Below are 22,299 nucleotides of genomic sequence, written 5' to 3'. Positions count from 1 at the left end.
GGAGAGTTGAGGAGAAATTTTTTCACCCAGAGGGTGGTGCGGGCCTGGAACTCACTGCCTGAAAAGGGTGGTAGAGGCAGAGACCCTCATCACATTTAAAAAGTACTTGGATATTCACTTGAAGCGCCGTAACCTACAAGGCTACGGACCAAGAGCTAGAAAGTGGGATTAGGCTGGACAGCTCTTTGTTGGCCGGCGCGGACAAGATGGGCCGAATGGCCTCCTTCTGTGCTGTAAATTTCTATAATGCTACGTAGTATTGAGGGTGTTCTGCATTGTTAGAGGAGCATCCTTTAGATAAGATGTTAAAATCATCACCCCGCCTGCCTTTTCCTTCAGTTCAGGTGGATGCTAAATACCTCACGGCAATATGCGAAGAACAGCACAGAATCCTCCGATTGTTTTGATCAACATTCCTCCCTCAACCAGTCCTGCCTAAAACACCTCAACTGGTCAAGCATTTCATTGCCGTTTGTGGGAATTTTCTGCGTGCAAAATGGCTGCTGTGTGTTACACAACAGTTAATATATTTTGAAGTAATTCATAGTTTGTGAAATGCTTTGAGACAGTTGAGAGAGATGCAGCAACGTGCCTAAAAATATGAATCGTACTTGTGTGTGTGTTGGGGGCATGTTCATTAGTCATGAACTGTACCCATTTGCTACATAGCATGAAAATGGTAATGAAAATAAAGTTGCTCATACCTTTACTTTCTTTAGGCAGAGCATGCCAGAAAGCAAGCCTCAATATTTTAAATATAGAAACTGGAAAGGGCCATCATACTTGTAACCACAATTCCCCACAAAACGTTCCAAGTTTGAACTGTATCACTGAGGGGAGGTATTGAACAGACTACTGTATGTGCTTCCCAAGTTGAAGGGAGAGCATATGTGGAACAGTCACCCCAGACCATTCCAGCACACACCTGAGCAGCCAAATGATTCAAGGACAGAGAGAAGTTCTCCAGCCACATCTCTCGTCAAGAAAGGTTGTAGCTAAGGAAGACTTGGAGGGGGAAAAGGGCAAGCTAAATCACAAGTAACTTTTAAAAAAAAGGCAATGGAATTTTATCCTTCACTTTTTAAGAAACAAAATCTACATCGTAAATCTATTCAGATTTTCTCTGCCAATATCCACTTCTCTTTAAAAAAAAACAACGGAGTAAGCACGACAGCATTGAATGAGTGTTGATCAAAGCACACAGAAACAACCACATACTCAATGGAACTCCAATAACCCAAGTTCCATTTATACAGTGCCTTTAACATAGTAAAGCATCCCAATGTAGCAAGAACATCCTTAATAAGCACTGGATATTCACCTGACACGCAAGCATAACTCTTGCAGTACTATTTTGCAGACATTGTCGAGTAATATACATTATAATCGCACCCTTTTAACTACAACATACAGTATTTACAATATACGTACCTTAAGTGTTAGCACACACCAGGAAAGAGGTCTCAAAGGTTTGTAGTCCAGTAATTGCCTTTTCACCTATATTCCAGAATGTCAGAACACTTGAACTGTAATCTACTATCAGAGCTTATAAATTTGAAAACAAGACGCTGACAGCTACAACTGTTTTTAATCTCAAAGGCTCAAGGACACTGACGTGCGATAATGAAACAATAATGAAGGCAGGTCATTATAGAGACAAGTCTGAACAGCAACTTGAAAACCACAGTTTTTCCAATCAAGCAAAGTCATTGCGTAAAAATAGATTGGGGCTCTTCATAGTGTGAGAGTCAGCACATGCTTATAATTAGGAGCGATGCTCCATTTCGGACTCAAAATAAACACAGCAACAAGATCTGCATGACAATTATACACCACTCCTCCGAACTCAAGCAGTAACTCACCCAAAACTTGGGGAGTTTGTGCGCAACATTCTGCTAGAAATTCCCAGGAAGTTTTCTATAGTGCACAAGTGATACCACAGTTCCAGGATCCACCACTTTGTGAACTATGTAACTTTTCCATTGCAAATGTAGCCACTTGACTGTCTCCAAGGAATTGCATTGTTTGTTGTTAGCTATTTAGACATAGCTATTTAGACATAATTGCATATTTAAAAAGAATTTTTTTTAAAGTATGGACTACAAACAAGTAATTCACCCCAGTACAACTTAATTTGGTAAATAATTAATAGCGTACCTTTCTAATATTTGCTCAGATGACCTATGCATTACTGTCTCGATACTGCATCCCAAAGTCTTGAAGCAAGACTTCCATTTCTATAGCACCTTCCACAAAGCGCCCAAACAACCCAAAGCGCTTTACAGCCAATGAAGTCCTTTTGGAAGTGTAATCACTGTTGTAATGTAGGAAACACGGCAGCCAATTTACACACAGCAAGCTCCCACAAACAGCAATGTGATAATGACCAGATAATCTGTTTTAGTGATGTTGGTTGAGGGATAAATATTGGTCAGAACACCAGGGATAACTCCCCTGCTCTTCTTTAAAATAGTGCCATGGGATCTTTTGGGTCCTCGGTTTAACATCTCATCCGAAAGACGGCACCTCAGACAGTGCAGCACTCCCTCAGTGCTGCACTGGGAGTGTCAGCTTAGATTTTTGTGCTCAAGTCTCTGGAGTGGGACTTGAACCCACGACCATCTGACTCAGAGGTGAGGGTGCTACCAACTGAACCACTGGCTGACACACTTCATACAAATGTCCCAGTCCTAACCAGGGAATGAGCCGGAGTGGGCGAGCTAAACTGCAGTATATAATTTGGATAAGATGGAGGAGATGTTAAACCAAGGCGCTGTGGTTATAAAAAGATCGTGGGGAGAACTCTTCTTGGAATAGTACCATGTTCTTGCCAACATTCCTCCCTCAACCAACACCATTACAAACAGTTTAACTGGTTGTTCATCACATTTTCTGTTTGTGTGCTCTTATGTACAATTCTGGTTGTTGAGTGTACCTGCATAATAACAGTAATTATACCTCAAACAATTCATTGCCTTTGACGTGTTTGGGACTTCAAATTGTGATGAGGCACGATATAAAGGCAAGTTTTTTTTTCTTAATTTGGAGCTAGTTATAACAATTTTCTTCCCTCTATTCCACAAGACATTGACTCATGCTGAGCTACGGTTCAATAACATTTTCCAGTACCTTGCCCAAGTAACCATTCTTTATCTATGCACTTAAACCCACTAGCCTGGAGTTCATGATTTCTGCCCAGATAACAGCTTACTCTGGGCGTAATCAAATTAAATAGCATTAAAGATCACGGAATTCTAAGGGCGAGTTGTGCCCATAACCACTTTACGTTGGGAGTATAGACAATCTTTCACGCTGGTTCAAAAGTGCCTTCGCCCGAAAAAGCTCCCACCTGCAAAACCGGCCACGTCCTCGGGTCAGAAAGGCGAGGTTTCGCGGATCGCGCCCACTCAGGGTGTTTGGGGGGGGGGGGGGGGGGGGGGGGGGGGGAAGAAGAATGTCATTACATTGCGCCCAGATTCTCGGATGCAGAGGAACCAGCGGTCACATGAATCCAGCGTCAATCACCTGACTTGCAATGACCAGCAGTCAATTGAAGCCACTGATCCAGGTCTGTTTCTGCTGCTGCAGCAATTAGTTTCAATTCAATTTAAATGAGTTTAAGTTCAGTCAATCGATCTACCCTGCGAGTGCATACCACCTGTTTGCAGGACAGAGCAGAGTGTGATTTAAATCAATTTGCACACTGCTCAGTATGATTCAAATCAATTAAATGCGTAAAAGCTGTAAAAGGTTTGCTGGACCGAGAGTCACACCTTGGGATTGGCGAAGCTCACTCTGAAGGACTTTTTTCTTCTTCGCCTGTTATGCTACCCCACCCAGCACCTGGCCCTGCTTCAGTCACAAATCGATTACGCCGCTTAACTTATGTTCGGGCTTATGCAAATGAAATTTGCGTGGAAACTTCACCCCTGCCAACGACCAGCGCATTCTGGGCGCATTTTCCCCCCGACAGCACCGCTAGCGGAAACTCCAGTCAAGTGAGCGTCGATAGGCTATTCACCCATAGATGGCATAACAGCCAAGCTTAATCCAATTGGCACTCGACAATCTCAAGCACACACATGCGCTTTTCAGCAGGAGGAGCAAAGTACAAATCAAGTATATTCTGGTAAAGAAAAAAGGAGAATGTATTAAAAGCTGCTTGGGTTCCAGAACTGAATAGGGGCTTTTAATCAAATTTGAAACCACTAAAAGCATATAAAAGACTGCAAAGTCTGGACAAATAAAGAATATATAGGACAGTTACAAAAGGAAGAATATTAAAGCCAAGAGGAAGTACGAGAGAAAAAGTTAGCCATAAAGGCCAATAAAAAGGCTCTGTATCGGCACATTGGCACTGATTATAGTAAAGAGAGGGGTAGGGCTGCTAAGAAATGAAGAATGCATGCTTGTAATGGAGAATGAGGCAGAACAGAAATACTAAAGTACTTTGCCTAATTTTTTCTTAACCATGGAAAGGCAATATAGAAGTGAAGAAACTACCAGGGGTAGTTGTAGAAGAGTTAGTGAAGGTTATTATTCAAAGAGCGATGGTACTAAAGAAGTTACTCAAACTTAAGGTAGACAAATCTCATGGGACCTGATGGTTCACATCTGAGGATTTTGAGGGAGGGTAGGGAGCAAATAGACACACTGACTATAATTAGTCCACACTGGAAAATAACAAATGTGACTCCCATGTTCAAAAGAAAACATAAACCAGGAATTATACGGCAGTCTTCAAGTTATTGGTAAATTAATACAATCCATATGACAGAAGAAATTCCTACATACTTGGAGAAACATGTGCTACAGTAGATGGATTTCTAAGAGTCAGGTCATATATGCTTCAACTTTATAGAATTCTTTGAAAATATAAAAGGATAAAGGAAATGCCGCGATGTGGTTTATAGGGATTTGCGAAAGGCATTTGATACAAGACCACATAAAAGACAAAGGAAAGATAATGGCTAATGGAATGAAGGGGGACCTGGTCACGTGGATAGAGTGATAGTTGGAGGGCAGAAAGCAAAGGGTAGAGGCAAAAGAAGTTTCCAGTTGTTATTAAAGACAAGGGTAAGTGGGCACCAATTTAGGACAATCAAAAAGAAATAAAGGGGAGGTTAAGAAAAAAATGAATTACACGATGGCAGTTAGAATGAATGTTACCACAAACCACTGTCGAAGCAGAGTCATCATTTATTTTTTTAAATTATAGAATTGCTTGAAAAAAAGGGGATTAAAGTGTATGAGTAGCAGACAGGCGAGTTGGATTAGACTCCAGAACTCATGCGGAGATAAACACTAGCACAGACATGATAAGCAAAATAATCTGCTTTTATGCTGTAACATACTACAATAGGGCCAAATGCTATTTGGTTTTCTTCCCCTCCCTAGGCCAGGAACTCCAAGACCAATTCTAGTACCCCAACTGCTGTCCCTGACTGAGATTGTTTAGCAGCACAGACCAACAATCAGCCCAAGCCCACCTTGGCCTGTTATGGTTCAGCATTATACCAAAGGCTGCTTTTGTTCACGAAGCCATTGGAGCAGCTAGAAATAATTTGTACATCTTAAAATTAAGTAGCCTTAGCATTACCTAGACATGAATGAAAACTATATATGCAAATGCACGTTATTTAAAAGGAATGCAGCTTTGACAACAAAACTGCAATATTCACCAACTCAACCACATTTTTGGAAAATGACCCTTTACCTTGCCACATCGCTGCTCCCTGACCACTGTCTATGCTACTCTACCAGCCTGTCATTAGGGCTGAGAGGTAGGAGTGGGTGAGGTAAACATGACATTGATTCAGGTTGAGTTCCATCTGATTTTTCACCCTTCATGTGGAACATGCCTTGAAAGCAGTCCACCAGAGACCAAAATCTCTGAATTTGTAGATATGAATCAGTATTTAACTACGGGGGGCACGGTGGCATAGTGGTTAGCACTGTTGCCTCACAGCGCCAGGGACCCGGGTTCAAATCTGGCCTCGGGCGACTGTCTGTGTGGAGTTTGCACATTCTCCCTGTGTCTGCGTGGGTTTCCTCCGGGTGCTCCGGTTTCCTCCCACAGTCCAAAGATGTGCGGGTTAGGTTGATTTGGCTATGATAAAAAAATTGACCCTAGTGTTAGGGGATTAAATACGTGGGGTTACGGGGATAGGGTGGGATATGTGTCGGTGCAGGCTCGATGGGCCGAAATGGCCTCTATCTGCACTGTAGATTCTGTGATACTGTGTGATACCTTGTGCCACAGCTCGTTAGTACACTGGCCATAAAAAGCCAATTATAGTGAAGTGACAATTATTTTCCTTTCAAAAATTTTCAGCACACCGCAGAACTTGGCTCGTAGATTTACTACTGTACTTGATATTTCTTCCATTACCCCGTCCACACAAACTCACAAAAATCTAAAAATTAATGAGTGGAAAATTGTTGGGAGTGTGCCCACAATTTCCTCATAACTGCTCTGTGGGTGAGGCTCATGCCTCAAGTGTGCATTTGGAAATTCATCTCACTCTAACCATCTTCAAATATTGCACAGCTAAAAACCAGGAGCTCCATTCTAAAACACATACAGATTACTTCATCAAAATTACTCATTATAGTCATCAACATTTGATTGTAGACTTATTCTGAAAGCTGCAATGACCAAGGCTGCAGATTAAAGCATTTCCATTTCAGATGGCTAATTGAATAGGATTTAAATTTATTAGGCGGCTTGTGTGACTTTGTTCTACAATGTTTTCACTGGTGAAGTATGGAATCACAGTACTAGCAACCTTGATAGAAATGCATCCTTTGTATATTTGAAGGACAAGTAAATTTGAAAACTGTCCAATGCACACTTCAAAAGCTGCTAATTTTTTCCATTTTTTGGCAAGCATCACTTTCTTAATTTACAGAAAAACTAATTTATTCAGCTGTGTGTCAATATTTAGAGCTTCCAAAATGATTGAACTGGAAGTTTAAATTAATACACTCTGTTAAACAAAGACACCTTTTTAAAATTTTAAATGGTTATAATCAGAAAAGAGACAAAAATATTCGATAGTTTATGACCTTATATTTGTACACATATGAAAACATAACATACACTCTGACCTGGATTAACTAAAATTTCAGAATAATTACACTAATTTTTGTTAGTGTACCAACACCAGTCCCAGAATTCTAAGATGTAGATAAATTCCCATTGAATGAGGGAGGTACTGAGCAAAATCTATGAATTTCACTGCAAGGACAGAGGATAAATTGCAGAGCAAATTAATCAGGCTAGTCTTCTGTACCTCCTTTTACTCAAATAGGGACCAAGGAGCAAGTACCTGTCTGCCTTACCCTCCTCACCCCCCTTACCCCTCTCCAAACCAAAAGAAACCTATAATGAGGCAGGGAAAGAATAAATACATTTCCATTTATACAGCGCCTTTCACAACCTCAGTACCGAAGCATTTCACAGTCAAATGAAGTACTTTTGAAGTTTATTCACGGTCGTAATGTAGGAAAAAGTGGCATTGCAAGATCCCACAAACAGCAATGCAACAAACAACCAAATCAGTTTTAATGATTTGGTTGATGGATAAATGTTGGCCGGGACACTGGGAGAAACTCTCTTGCTCTTCTTTGAAATGCACCATGTGCTTTTTATGTCATAAGAACATAAGAAATAAGAGCAGGAGTAGGCCATTTGGCCCCTCGAGCCTGCTCCACCATGCAATAAGATCATGGTTAATCTTCCACCTCAACTCCACTTTCCTGCACTATCCCCATATCCCTTGATTCCCTTAATATCCAAAAATCTATCAATCTCTGTCTTGAACATACTCAACAGCCCTCTGGGGTAGAAAAATCCAAAGATTCACCACACTCGGAGTGAAGAAGAAATTTCTCCTCATCTCAGTCCTAAATGGCTGACCCCTTATTCTGAGACTGTGACCCCTGGTTCTAGACTCCCCAGCCAGGGAAAACACCCTCCTTGCATCTACCCTGTCAAGCCCTGTAATAATTTTGTATGTTTCAATGAAATCACCTCTCACTCTTCTAAACGCAAGAGAATATAGGCTGAGTCTACTCAATCTCACCTCATAGGACAATCCCACCATCCCAGGAATCAGTCTGGTTAACCTTCGTTGCACTCCCTCTATGGCAACCTGTCAACCCGAGAGGGTGAACAGGGGCTCTGTTTAAGGTCTCATCAGAAGGATGGCACCGGACAGTACAATACTCCCTCAGTGCTGCGCCAAACTGACAGCCTAGATTATGTGCTCAAGTCTCTGCAGAGGCGCTTGCACCCTCAACCTACTAATTCAGAGGCAAGACTGCTGCCACTGAGTCAAGAGGAAAAATTAATTTGAAATAAGGCAAAAAGTGTCAAATAAATGAACAAAATTTTATTTACGTTGACAAGTGTTTGAGAACACATCAGAGCAAGCATTAATCTGAATCAAAAGGCACTTTACAGTTTCTGTACAGCTGCAATTGGAATGAAAAATGCTGGCACAAGAGGTTAAGATAAAAAGCAACCACGATGAAAAGGAGTATAATTATTTAAAGGGATCAAAAATAAGAAACATTAATAATTGACTGGTGCGAAGACAATGAAACGCAGGGATAAGTACGGCACCAGCAAAAGTGAAGTTCGTATGGCAGTTCCCTGGTTCCCCTCCCCTGCTCTTTGTTTTCCTCCTCTTGTTTCAAGTTTTCCTTTCCATTCTTCTTAATACACTTTTTTCCGCAATTTCATACAAAAAGCAAAACACTGCCAATGCCTAAAACCAAAACAAAAAGTACTTGAAGCACTGAGCAGGTCAGTTCGGCATCCCTGGAGAAAACAGGTAACTTACAGTTTCGGGCGTAGAGCCTTTGTCAGATGAAGATTGACTTGCTGAGTGTTCCCAGCATTTTCTTTTTGGGTTCCCCCCCCAACCACCCCATTTTGTTGCATTAACTTATGTGGTATATATTGTTTTTAGTGACACATACTTTGCACCTAGCTTGGGTGGAGTTTACACCCATCCCAAGCTAACACCCAAGCTAATTAGCCATGTGTATTTCTTTGATGCATCAGATCATACCATTAATCACCCATCGCTTTTCATCTTGCACTCCACCTGCATCTTACATCTCTGTCACAAAGTATACAGTGGCAGTAACAGTGCTGATCCAGGCCACATAGTTCAATCCAGACCTTCTGTTCACAGTTGGAAATCTTTAAAATTGAATGCTACAGTCTGAACTTGATGGTCTTGGCAGAAGGAAGACTAGCTAGAAAGAAAGAAATTCCTTACAACATTCTTCCTCATGAACGAGAAAGAGGAGAAAAAAATAGCACAAATGTACAGTATGCCCATGATACACTTGGGCATTAAACTGCCATAGACTGTGGCTGAATTACACTTTTTCAGGATATGCAATCCAACAGGGAGGAGAGAAAATAGAAAACTAGAGATTACATATAAGCAAAAAAGTATAAAATCACAAGCGAAAGAAAACATGAACATGACCAAGCTTGCAGTTTGTGGAAAGGAGTGGCGGCAAACTAAATTTTCAGTTCCATTCCACAGAACCACACTTCCTGTTTAACAGTTTTCTATCAGTAGCAGCCTAGACTATCCCACCCACCAAGCTAATGTAAGCAGACCGATAAGGGATAGATGAGAAGCAAAGAAATGACAGACACAACAGATATGAAGGAGTTAATGAATGGCATGCCCACAGATGTTAAACTAGTTTTAATTAGATATATACACACACACTGACAAAATATATACACAAATTATATACCAAACACACATACTTTGAATCTACTGTAGAGTAACATTTAATGGGTCAAAAGTATGGAAAAACAAAGTCTGTTTCTGACCTTAACACAGCTTCTCAAGGGCAGGAGGCAGTGATTTATGAGCAGCCTCTAATCAACAGAAACTTCCCACAACTATTAACCTCTAATTAACCTCAGGGTGTGCCTATTGAGACCATTAGCCACAGGGAATACCTGAGCAGTGGCCTTAAAGGGACAGGCCAGGTTAAGCACAGCTTTCGCTCAGTCACGAATCATAGCCAAGTGTCAGATTATGTGGGCAATGCCACGGTAGGTCAGCTAGTTACTAAATATTATGGCATTTCTCTATCCGAAATAGATAAGCTCTCCCTAACCATAGTTTCATTAGCACATATTCGCCAGCAACCATAATAATTCATTTTTCGCAGTTGTCACAGGATACCATTTCAGAGAATAGGGCCACCCCACAACAGAACCATTACAAGTGATTAATTGTTACAGCTTTGCCATCATTTCAGCAACGTGCTACTCAACCTTTGCGTAAACATCGATTTTTCACTCTGGATGATCTGTAGCTCATGTCAAGCAGTTAGACTTCCTCACTACTGGCAAACTTAGAATGCCTAACTAACTTGACGGATTCCAGTAAATTACTGTAGTTTATCTAGACAAGAGGAAAAGCCTCAACGACGCAATCTACAGCACTTTGCTGAGGTGTTCACATATCAGTCCTACAACTTGTGATTTTAGTTGTAGATGTGTGAAAATTTAGTCATCAGTTAGATGTACAAATCTAAAAAATCCAAATATTCAGAAAATACATCTATTGATGGCTCACTGGGTGGATGCACATAATATGGTTCTGAAACACACAGATCAGGAAAAACGCAGGCTTGATCCCTGGTCTGCATCAAGCCAGCTGATGTAACCAAGAGCAATGGTGAGGCACTATACTTCAATCACCCTGCACTGGGGGATTCCAATTCCCAACCCCTCTTTCGTGACTTTTGCTGGATGTGCACTTTGCAGATGTTAGGTGATTAGGTCCAACTATTATGCCCTCCATGTTCAAATACCCCACAAAAACTCATTGTTTAGGTTCAAAATAGATAAAAGACCACCTAGGTGAGGCAGTGGAGGACACTTGCTGTCCACTGAACTCTCTCGCTCCCCCTGTATTAGCTACCACCTTCAGAAAAGGAGAAAACGGTTAAAAAGTGAAAGCAGCATCTAAATTATCAGTGAATAGCACGATATATGGTGCATCATTGTGCACTTCAGGATATATGCATGAGATTTGAGGTGTCTGCAAAACTAGTGTATTATTCCAACACTTGTCAGCACTTAAAAGGACTCTGCGCAGACGTTACTACTTAGGCTAACTGAATATACCTCAGTCTTTAGTCCGATCATAACTTATACACTTTTTAAAATACAAAATAGTGACTGGGGAAAGACAGGTGGGAAAGAGAAAGACTAACTCAGCAGTTTCCAGTGTAACCATTTTATCCCTGTTTAACGAGAATATCTCAGCTGTAGTGGGTGCAAGCAGATCTATTAAATGCAATTTTACATTCCTCGGCACCATAATGTTAATTGAAATCAAATCGTTGCTCAAATATTGATCATCAGTCTTTGGTTTAGATTTAACACTAGCAGCAGCCTGGGAAAGGAAACATCCATGGGACTTCAATCCATTTACAGAGATGACTCCAAAAATAAGATTAAGCATAAGGTTGTCAGTTGTGGCTCAGTAACACTCTCGCCTCAGAGTCAGAAGGTTGTGGGCTCAAGGTCGAGACTAGAGCACAAAAATCTAGGCTGGTACTCCCAATGCAGTACTGAAGGAGTGCTGCACTGTCAGAGGTGCCGTCTTTCAGATGAGACGTTAAACCGAGGCCCCGTCTGCCCTCTCAGGTGGACTATTTCAAAGAGCAGGGGCGTTCTCTCCAGTGGCCTAGTCAATATTTATCCCTCAACCAACACCACTAAAACAGATTGCCCGGTCATTATCATATTGCTGTTTATGTGGGAGCTTGCTGTGCACAAATTGGCTACCACATTTCCAACATTACAATGTGACTACACTTCAAAAAGCACTTCAGTGGCTGTAAAGCTCTTCGGGATGTTCTGAGCTTGTGAAAGGTGCTACATAAATACAAGCCTTTCAAGTCTCTCATAAAAGGAACTTAAAAATCTCTACCAAACTTACAGCAACAGCTAGCACATCCTCCATCTAAACAAACAGTTATTAAAGCATTTTTCATTTTTTGACAAGTCCAAACTTACCAACCACCACAAATAATGTCAATAGAAAAGCATGCTGGCTTCTTGACATACTTCCTGTGTCACATTAGGCATGATTCAGAGCACAGTGCAATGTTCAATAGGTTATGACAACCAAATACAAACAATGCTACTTGCAGTGAGGCCAACTGAACCGTAGAATTGTCTGGAAACATTGCAGTAAGGAAAAATTACTGCCTCAAATGGAACGCCCCTTCAGTACCTGCTTAGATGGCACAGTTGTTGAATAAACTGAATATTACCAATATGCTGCAACATGCAAACATTCCAAGTTGAGTGAAATACTAGATTGGTCATGAGACTGTTCAGACCAATGTTACAACACATTTCCTAATATTACATACATAACATAACCAGGTGAAAAAAATAATTAAACTACCTGTATTATTTCTTTTCGCAAGTTAATGGTACGGAACCAGTCACTTAGTCGGGGATAGCTCTCCAGTTCAGATGTTCTCTCACTGGGCGGTACCTTGTGCTTGCACTGTAACTGCTTACTGATGTACTTGACAAGTTTCACCTGATAAACGAAAAATGAACTAGGATTAGTCAGCATCAACCACTAAATATATGACAGCTGAAAAACCATTTAACCTCACAATTAACAATTTCAAAATTATATACCTACAAAGAAATTATATACCTACAAAAACAGTTTGAGCACTGGATATTACAGTACAACTAAACAGAATGCACTATATTCAGATGGCACTTAATTTGAAGTCTTCTTTGAACTGTGTAAAAATATAATTTTGGAGGCAAAGATGCTACTGTAATTCTCCAAGGAATTAAGTAATGAATTTGCTAAAGTTGCATCAGTGGAAAGGTGGCTTCGAACAATTAATTACTTTTCATCACATTAATCTTCTGTTTCTGCTACTAACTGAATCAAGTTTGGTAGTTTCAGTCCAGTGCCTGGTAGGCACAAGTTCGCACAAGCAAAACTGCCCGCAACTCAATACTAATTAGCAAACAATCTCTCACTCAGATCACGAAGATTGTTCGTATGAAAAAGAAATGGGAAAGAGAAATGTCATTCTGGAGCAATACGGAGTGTAACTATACTCACAAATAGCATCGCAAGGTATATACTGTCAAAGTCCACTGGCATTAAATTATCAGAACAAATTGAAGGCTGCAATTGGCCAGGCCAGGAAGGGGCTGGGTGAGCGAAGAAATGAAAATGGGCCAGAATTTCCACAGCTGCTCACTCATCCAGGGAACACTGCTGGGAACGGGACATGGACGAACAGCAGACACCGCGATGAAGCCATCAGTGGTTGATGTGCCAATTCTGCATATCCTTGCTGTGTGTATGGTGTTTTCTGTTGTTACCTAACCATCTTTGTAGCATTTTGATACCATCAAGGTTCTTATTTGAATAGCAGCTATTTGAGCAAAATACCAGAGGGATTCACATGGAACAGTACTCTAACATAAATCACTGCCTGCAAGAGAAATGGGGACGGAAAATAAATTTTAAAAAACTGTCCATGTCAGTTTATGGAGGGGGGGGGGGGGGGTGGGGGGAGGAAAGAGAATCCGGTAGAACAATATTCCAGAGTTTTTGCTTGATTAACTTCAGGAACCAGATAAATACATCATCGTCATCTGAAACCTAAAAGAAGAATTGTGGTATTGACCTCCCCCACCGAGAGAAAAAATAAACTAGAATAAAGTCAGAATTGTATCGATTAAGATACATATATTAAATTAATATATAGATAAATTACATCGTTGTTGATAACAGCCTATGATTCATCTCCAATTTAATACAGGTTGTGTCTTCACATGTCAGTACAGTCCGATTTTCGCAAGGACTGTTTTCCAACACACAAGACATCAGATGTCAGATTGACCGAATGGCTGATTTTTCCTCAATCTCATTTGGGCGCTTGTTCAGCTAACTAGATTGAACTTGCTTCAATCTTTCTCGTGCCATCATGAATCATCTTTTGCCACATTTGCCTGTCACAAACATCATGCTCCCATGTGTCAATTCAGGTGCCATATCTTTATTATATTAGTTTTTAGGCAATACTCATGTCTTTGAAACTGACCACCATGAGAGAATTTACCAAGCTTCAGCTCACCGTAAAGACCTTCTTGGGTAGTCTAGTATCATGCATTCGGACTAAGTGAACAGCCCACCGCAGCTGCGCCTTTACTATCATTGCCTCTATGCTTACCTTGAGCTACCATCGAACTTTCATGACCTTTCTAAAGCAACCTAGGTAGAAATGATTTGAGATTTCGGATGTGGCGACTGTAAGTGATCCAGCTATCCCACATACAGCAAGGGTTTTATAATCATCTCTCCACTGTAACTCTGCCACTTGAATCTTACTGCACACTCGGGTTGATTTTCACACCAGCGACCAACTGATCACTAAACATTTTGAAGGGTGTTAACCGTGGCTCAGTGGGTAGCGCGCTCACCTCAGTCAGAAGTTCGTGGGTTTGAGCCCCACTCCAGAGACATAGCCCCATAATCCAGGCAGACACTCCCGGTGCCAGTACTGAGGGAGGACTGCACTGTCAGAGGGTCAGGACTGAGGGAGTGCTGCACTGGCGGAGGTGCTGTCTTTCAGATGAGACGTTAAACAGAGGCCCCGTCTGCCCTCAGGTGGACATTAAAGATCCCACGGCCACTATGTCAAAGAGGAGCAGCGGAGTTCTCCCCAGTGTCCTGGGGCCAATATTTATCCCTCAACCAACATCACTTAATGACCAGATAATCTGTTTATTTTTAAAATCACATTGCTGTTTGTGGGAGCTTGCTGTGCACGAATTGGCTGCCACATTTATTACATTTCAACAGTGGCGACACTTCAGAAAGTACTTAATTGGTTACGAGGTGCTTTGGGACATCCTGAAGTTGTGAAAGGTGCTATATAAATGCAAGTTCTTTCTTTCTATAACTATTGCCTTGTGGACCTTAAGTTTTGTTGCAGATCTAATGTCCCTTTCATCCTCCACCCCCATAACCTCACACGGAGCCTTCCAAAAACATCACTGGCTCTAAACAATCTGTGGTTCACTTCACCATCAAGGAGCGCATCACGTGACATGATGCTTCGTAGGTAGATGAACCTATCCACTGTAGACAATGCCAGCAGAATGCTCAACCTGTGGGGATCATGGGCTCCATGCTGTACTGTCAATGTTAGTCAATACCAAGGGAGGTTCCCCAGATTGATGTGAAGGTGATCTACCCAATCTTCTCTCCTTTGTCTAAGAAAGCGCACAACCACCCATTCCCCATGGCACGGCTGAAATCAACACTTGCCGAGTAAGGAATCACAGGCACAAATCCGAATCTTAATATTTTGAGGCCAGAAATTTTGAGCGAATATTATTTCACTCCTAATTACAGGAACAATAGCACCATGAAACATTATGCATATCAGCGCCTCGGATTAGTAATGTGCTTTCTGGCAAACATTAACACGTAGCATGAATGTTTTGTGGTTTTACTCCAAACGTCTTGCAGAATATGGTAGCAAAATACTGCGGATGCTGGAAATCCAAAATAACAGAAAATGCTGGAAAAAACTCAGCAGGCCAGGCAACATCTGTGGAGAGAGAAATAGAATCAACGTTTCGGGTCGAAACCCTTCTACAGAACTGAGAAAAGGCAGGAAATGAAACAAAAGGCAGTTTGGGGGCTGGGAAATGGGGGAGGGGATGAAAGAAGAGACATTAAGAGATATTCAAGGCGAGACGAGATGGTAATAGGACAGGTAAAGAAACAGACAGTGGCTCTAGATGAAGTGTGAAATGCGCTGGCAGAGCGAGAGACAGTTGCCATGTGGGAGAGAGAGAGAAAAATGGAAAAGTCACAAACCAAGTGTGGATAAAAAATATAAAAATGTAATAGGGGCCGAGGTTATGATCTGAAATTGTTGAACTCGATAGAGTCCAGAAGGCTGTAAAATGCCTAATCGGAAGATGAGGTGCTGTTCCTCAAGTTTACGGTGAGCTTCCGTGGAACAATGCAAGAGGCCGAGGACGGTGAGGTCTAAGTGGGAATGGAGCGGAGAATTGAAGCTCGGGGTCACCCTTACGGATTGAGCGGAGGTGTTCCGCAAAGCGGTCACCCAATCTGCGTTTGGTCTCCCCAATGTAGAGGAGACCACATCGTGAGCAGTTTCTTGCAGAATATGGCTGGTTTTGTACTGAGAAGTCACGTACTTGAGGTTTCTATTTAAACAACTTTTTACTGCAAATCATCCTTATCCCAAAGCTCAACTCAATCAACAGCACTAAATTATGCCTCGAAATATGAGATTCCACTACAGCAGACACTGGTAGTTCCAGTAGTTATGTAATAATTCGATGTGCCACAGTTGGTTGAATTTTGTTTGAGGTACTGCTGAAAATGTGTTTTGGATTCCTTTATATACTTACTGTACCAGGAGAGTCTTATAAAATCATAACATCAATTTTCACCAATAAAATGAAAGAGCTGTAGCTACTAACAAAAACACATCAACATCAAGCCTCAAATTCTACCATTTTGGTCATCAATTTACTTCAATAATCAGAATTAGGTAGCTAAAAATGAATGCTTTAAGCCCAATAACCTGCAATAAACAATTTGGCCCGACTCCAGACAGTTTATTTTACAACCTGCTATATTTAGGATCAGGTACCCTGCGTTTCAGACAGTCTTGGCTGGGGAACTTTCCATTCCAGTCCCCTGGGCATACAGATGGTACATACTACTATTTGCAGTAACAAGAAAACAAGTGAGTGACTCATTAAAAAAAAAAAAATCCCCCAAAAACCACGTCAAGGGAGGTGTTGGGAACACATTTAAAAAGCAGTACAAATGGGATGGGAAGATAGGAAATGTACATTGAAAACCTGTAAAAAGATTTATTCAAAGCTGTATTTTTTGTGACATTTAAAATAGCAGCTAAAATATACAGAAAAAAACCCTTTGTACAAACAAGCTTAAATAATATATAATCAGGCCACTTGATTAGAGGATAGCTTTCAGGAAACTAAAGCAGACGAATAGTCACATCATTTATTAATCAAGTAACTTTCTCTAAGCCTATGAAAACTACCTTCCACATAATTCAATGATTAAAAATGTCTTCACTCTTCATCCCAGTATTCCCATGAGTGTGCTCATCCAAACCATCCAGGGGAAGGATGTGGGGGGGGGGGGGGGGGGGGTTGCTGCAGGAAAAAGCTCCCTTTCCTCATCAATCACATCTTGCGGTGAGCCAACTAAGGAACTGTACTAACAGAAAACGCTGGAAAAACTCAGCAGGCCAGGGCAGCATCCGTGGAGAGAGAAACAGAGTTAACGTTTCAGGTCGCTGGCCTTTCGTCAGAACTGGAAAAAACCAGGAAAAGGAAGATTGTGAAGCAAGTTAGGGGCTGGGAAAAGGGGGATGAAAGAACAAAAGGGAAGGTCAGTGATAGGATAGAAAGCAGGAGAGATTAAGAGACATTGAGGTTAAGGAACAAAGGATGGCTCTAGACGAGGTGTGAATTGCACTGGCAGAATGAAGGACAGCTGCCCTGTGGGAGGGACATACATACTCGAGGTTATGATCCGAAAGAGGGCTGTAAAGTGCCTAATCGGAAGATGAGGAGTTTACACTGAGCTTCCGTGGAACAATGCAAGAGGCCGAGGACGGTGAGGTCTGAGTGGGAATGGAGCGGTTAATTAAACTGACAGGCCACCGGGAGCTCGGGGTCCCCCTTACAGACTGAACAGAGGTGTCCTGCAAAGCAGTCACCCAATCTGCGTTTGGTCTCCCCAATGTAGAGGAGACCACATCGTGAGCAACGAATACAGTATACTAGATTGCAGGAAATACAAGTAAATCGCTGTTTCACCTGGAAGGGGTGTTTGGGGCCCTGGACTGCACTGATGGAGTTGGTTGAGATCTGTTGCCCAAGTCACACATCTGACCAAAAACAACATGGATACAAAGATTATTTTTTTTTTTTTTTTTTTATAAAAAGGGGGTTAACAATGGAGGGAGAGAGAAGCAAACTGGAAAGGACAAAAACATTTAAAAAGGGTTTTACAGGAGTGTTACAACATGGTTCAAACACTTCCCAGCACTCATTTTAAAAGGAAACCCAGATTCTGGTAAGTGAATGGCACTAACTTTGGTTAAACATATAGAACTAATTGGATAGCTCTTTCAAAAGGCCTCCTTCTGTGCTGCAAGATTCTAGGATTTTGCCATGTTTGTCACCTTAATTTAGCTGAAGATTCAATTTGTAAGTACGCTTTGAAGAACAGGTGGTTGCAAACATGCCCCCTTCTAAAAGTAGGCTCTGAACACGGAAGTTTTCTTAGGTAGTAGTTTATCACCTCATGATATCACTTATCAAACTTCTACAGTAATAGCAAAGGGTTTGCAGACAATTATAAAAAGGACATGACGTGTATTACTGTCAGTTAGTTTTCAAAACAGATAGAAGGCGCCGAAATGGCCTCTATCTGCACTGTGGGGTTTCTGTTTCTGTGATTCTGTGTGACAGACATCAAGTCTGATGGCAATCCAAGAGGCAGTCACTGGCGAGTGTTTTTCAAACTCACCCATCACTGCAATCCTCGTACTCAAATCCCTCCATTGCCTGGCCCCATCCTACTTCACCAACTTCCTCTCCCCGCACCCTGCAGTCCTGACTCTGGCCTTTTGTGCATCCCCCTCCCTTCATCCCACCATTGGCGGCCATGCCTTTAGCCGCCTCAGTCCTGTTCCCTGGAACTTTGCTAAACCCTTCAGCCTCACCACTTCTTTCTCCGCCTTCAAAAATCATCTTAAAATCCACCTTTTCAGTCACTTTTCCCAATTCTCATACCGTAGCTTGAAAATCATTTCTTCATTCCTTTCATCTATATTTCTTTCCTCCCTCTAAGCAATGTGTCTTGGTATGCTTTCTGCAGTAAAAGCGTTGGATAAATGCAGTTCAATGTTGTTAAATTACAATTATGAAATTCACAACAAAACACGCCACTCGTAAATTCCCACTGTGACAAAAAGGACTATAGCCAATTTTCATTAGCAATCAATGCACAAGTGGCTATTTTTATTTTTTCTCTGCTTGAGGGTCAAATGTATGCCTTTGAAAGTCAAAAATAAAACCATGTTTATAATCAGAAAATTTCAGGCGTAATCCGCAGAACAATTTTGGAAGGAACAGAAGCAAATAACAAATGCTTAAAAGTAACTTACAAATTATACTCCCAGGAGTTGACATGCATCATTAGCTGCATGCCCAGTGCCTCTGCCTCCATGGAACTTCATTCACCCACCCACAGGTGCTGCAAGTAACTGAAAGGTGACATCAGAATGAAGCGCACTATCAGTATGGCGAGATGAAGTGTTCCTTATGTCAAACACAGAAAGCGGCTACATGCGTCACAGGTGAACTCCGCAATATCTCTTAAGGGCTAATTATCGAGTTTAATCCTAAAATCAGAAGATTTATCTTAAAGGTACTGTGGTGTTTCCATCATAAATAGCTGCTACCTGCGACTGGATGAACAGTTCCCATCATTTTTTTTTATTTCTCTAAATCCAACATGAAAGTTCATTGAAGTTTAGCAACTGAGTTACTGTGGTGACAATTTAGTGTTTAAAAATAGACAGAACTATGGAATAAATTTTCCACTTTCAACAGCATGAAAAAAAGCCTACACAGCATAATTAAAATGGGAGTTCTACTTCAAGGACCCTTCAGCCTTCCCCTTATTGAATTACAATTTACCAGCAGTGTTTTTAAACTCTTTTGCCAAGTATAATCCACACAGAGATGGCTGCGTCTATATGACCACTGCTGAAGTAGCATCCACGTAGACAAAGCTGCAGAGTCTGACACTGCCGTTTTAATCAACACCTTGTGTTTACCACTTGTGCTAGAAAGCAGCCAGATGTCTGGGTTATTAAAAAAAAAAGCAGACTTTCACACTGTATGCTGCGCAGATCGGACATCACAATGCTTTCATTAAAAAAAAGTTTGGCGTTACTGTAAACTCCTTATATATGTCTTTGCTAAGATGAGATATACATTTAAAAAGTCTGAAGCATTATTTCCTTCCCTTAAGATGAAGTATTGGACTTTGCAAATAGAGAACAAAGAAAGCTATGGTTTTACAATCAGATAAAAATACAAACACTTTTTTTTTATAAAGTTTACGCCAATTTTCTTGTTAACCACAGGATAAGTTCTACATGGTACACAATGTCAACTACTTCTCAAACACCAACTAGATTAAATATTAAAGGACAGTAGTCTAGAACTATATCCATAAACAATGGCCAAATACTACAGAATATAAAATGTATATTTGTTTTTCAATGTTAGGGATAACTATTTCAAACAGGAATCATTAACGTGTTAGTGCTTCTATTTTCACATTATACACACAACTAAAGCCATGTGCAAGAACAAAGTTCTGAAAAGACCATGTATTCATTTAAAGAAAAATGTCAGGATCCCAACTATATATTTAATGCAAAAACACTTTCAAGCTTCCTAACACTTCTTTAAAATTCCATTTCTCCAAAGCAGTTAGTGGCTGTGCTTACACGCACACACCTTTTCCCACCAATTTTCACCCATCTCCTTTGTCTCTCTCAGAAGCATGCACTCCTTGATGAGGTGCAGTTCCACAGGAACCAGGCACTCTCTGATCACTCACCAAAGTGGTCATTCTTCAGGACGATAGACAACGAGTTCCAGCGGACCTTGAAACCACAGAGTGCACCACGGCCAAACCCAATCTTACCCTCACCCTGATCCATGCACATGTATTTTCAACAGGAGATTGATGCAGAGCCATCAGGGGCAGAACCCTGGGTAATTTTCAACTTTTGAACCTGTGGTGCTGAAGCTAACTATAGTGCCCCTATTACAAGTCTGGCAGAGACCAGCTAATTCAGCATTGGCTGGGCTTCAAACTTGGGATCTATTGGTCTGCACGGATCAATTACTCACCGACTTAACCAGCTGAGCCACAGGGGGGGAAACAGACTTAACTGTATCAAGTGATCACAGGTTTTTGCATTGCTACAGTTTTTCCTCTTCTCTTGACAATTTTATCCGCTCCCTTCCTTTTCTGAAGATATTGACTCAAGCATGGTTCCATGGACCTCAGGTAGCCTCCAGTAGTTCACCCAAGTCACCATTATTCATGTGAGTCTTGACAGTAAATATTGGCAGATTACTTACAGGGTCAGCTGTGGCTCAGTGGGTAGCACACTTGCTCAAGTCAGAAGGTTGTGGTGTCAAGTCCCACTCCAGAGACTTGAGCACAAAAATCTAGACCGACACTCCAGTGCAGTGCTGAGGGAGTGCTACACTGTCTGAGATGCCGTCTTTCAGATGAGACGTTAAACTGAGGCCACGTCTGCTCCCTCAGGTGAGCATAAAGGATCCCATGACACTATTTTGAAGAAGAGATGGGGAGTTCTCCCCAGTGTCCTGGACAATATTTAGCCCTCAAATCAACATTAAAAACAGATGATCTGGTCATTATCACATTACTGTTTGTGGGAGCTTGCTGTATGCAAATTGGCTGCCACATTTCAACAGTGACTACACTCCAAAAAGTACTTCATTGGCTGTAAAGCGCTTTGGGACATCCGGTGGTCGTGAAATGCGCTATATAAATGCAAGTCTTTTATTCAATCATTACCGTCAAGCCTGATCCCATTCTCACCTCATGCTCCCACACATACTCCTGGCAGGAGCTCCTGGATAGCAATCAGGGATGCTGAAGCCAACAAAGCCTCTACTGCCACCCTGACAAAGATCAGCTCATTTCAACTTGGGCCGTGAATCAAACTCGAGACTTCCGGACCTGTACCCCCACTGAAACTTGTACAGCCATTGGTGTTTCCTTAGTTTCATATTTAACTAGAGCAGATCATTGATCAGAAGAGCAAAGTTTCTCATCTAATTAATTGATGGGCTTGTTAATGCTGCTTGCGTATCCACAAGCAAATTTATTTAAGGATTGGCTTGGGTGCATAGTCAAGCTCCGTATGTGTATACCATAATTATTCGTACTTCTGTTTGCAGCATTCTCTGTTGTAAAATAAAACAAAAAAAAGGTGACTCAACCGTGGCTAACAAGGGAAATTAGGGATAGCATAAGATCTAAGGAGAGGACATATAAATTGGCCAGAAAAAGCAGTAAACCTGAGGATTGGGAGCAGTTT

General features: G+C 41.4%; 1 protein-coding gene across 10 annotated transcripts in view; it reads right to left on the bottom strand.

Moving 5' to 3' along the window:
- Positions 1-22,299, bottom strand: part of ksr1a (kinase suppressor of ras 1a) — a 195,341-nt gene that overhangs the window by 92,856 nt on the left and 80,186 nt on the right. For 9 of the 10 annotated variants that reach the window (XR_015073253.1, XM_085964817.1, XM_085964819.1 and 6 more), the window contains exon 2: positions 12,474-12,614. Coding sequence is in view for 8 of the 10 variants with exons in the window: in XM_085964817.1 (XP_085820943.1) it covers positions 12,474-12,614 (141 nt within the window). In the remaining 2 variants the exon portion in view is untranslated. Of the gene's footprint in view, positions 1-1,431; positions 1,681-12,473; positions 12,615-22,299 lie in introns of those variants that run through there. The other variant, XM_085964821.1, reaches the window with a different exon arrangement.

The sequence above is a fragment of the Somniosus microcephalus genome, chromosome 22 (genome assembly GCF_052327205.1).
Source record: "Somniosus microcephalus isolate GS21.2 chromosome 22, FLI_Smic_1.0, whole genome shotgun sequence".
Lineage (NCBI taxonomy): Eukaryota > Metazoa > Chordata > Chondrichthyes > Squaliformes > Somniosidae > Somniosus > Somniosus microcephalus.
Note: the sequence above shows the minus strand (reverse complement) of the source record. Positions and strands in the feature narration are given on the sequence as shown.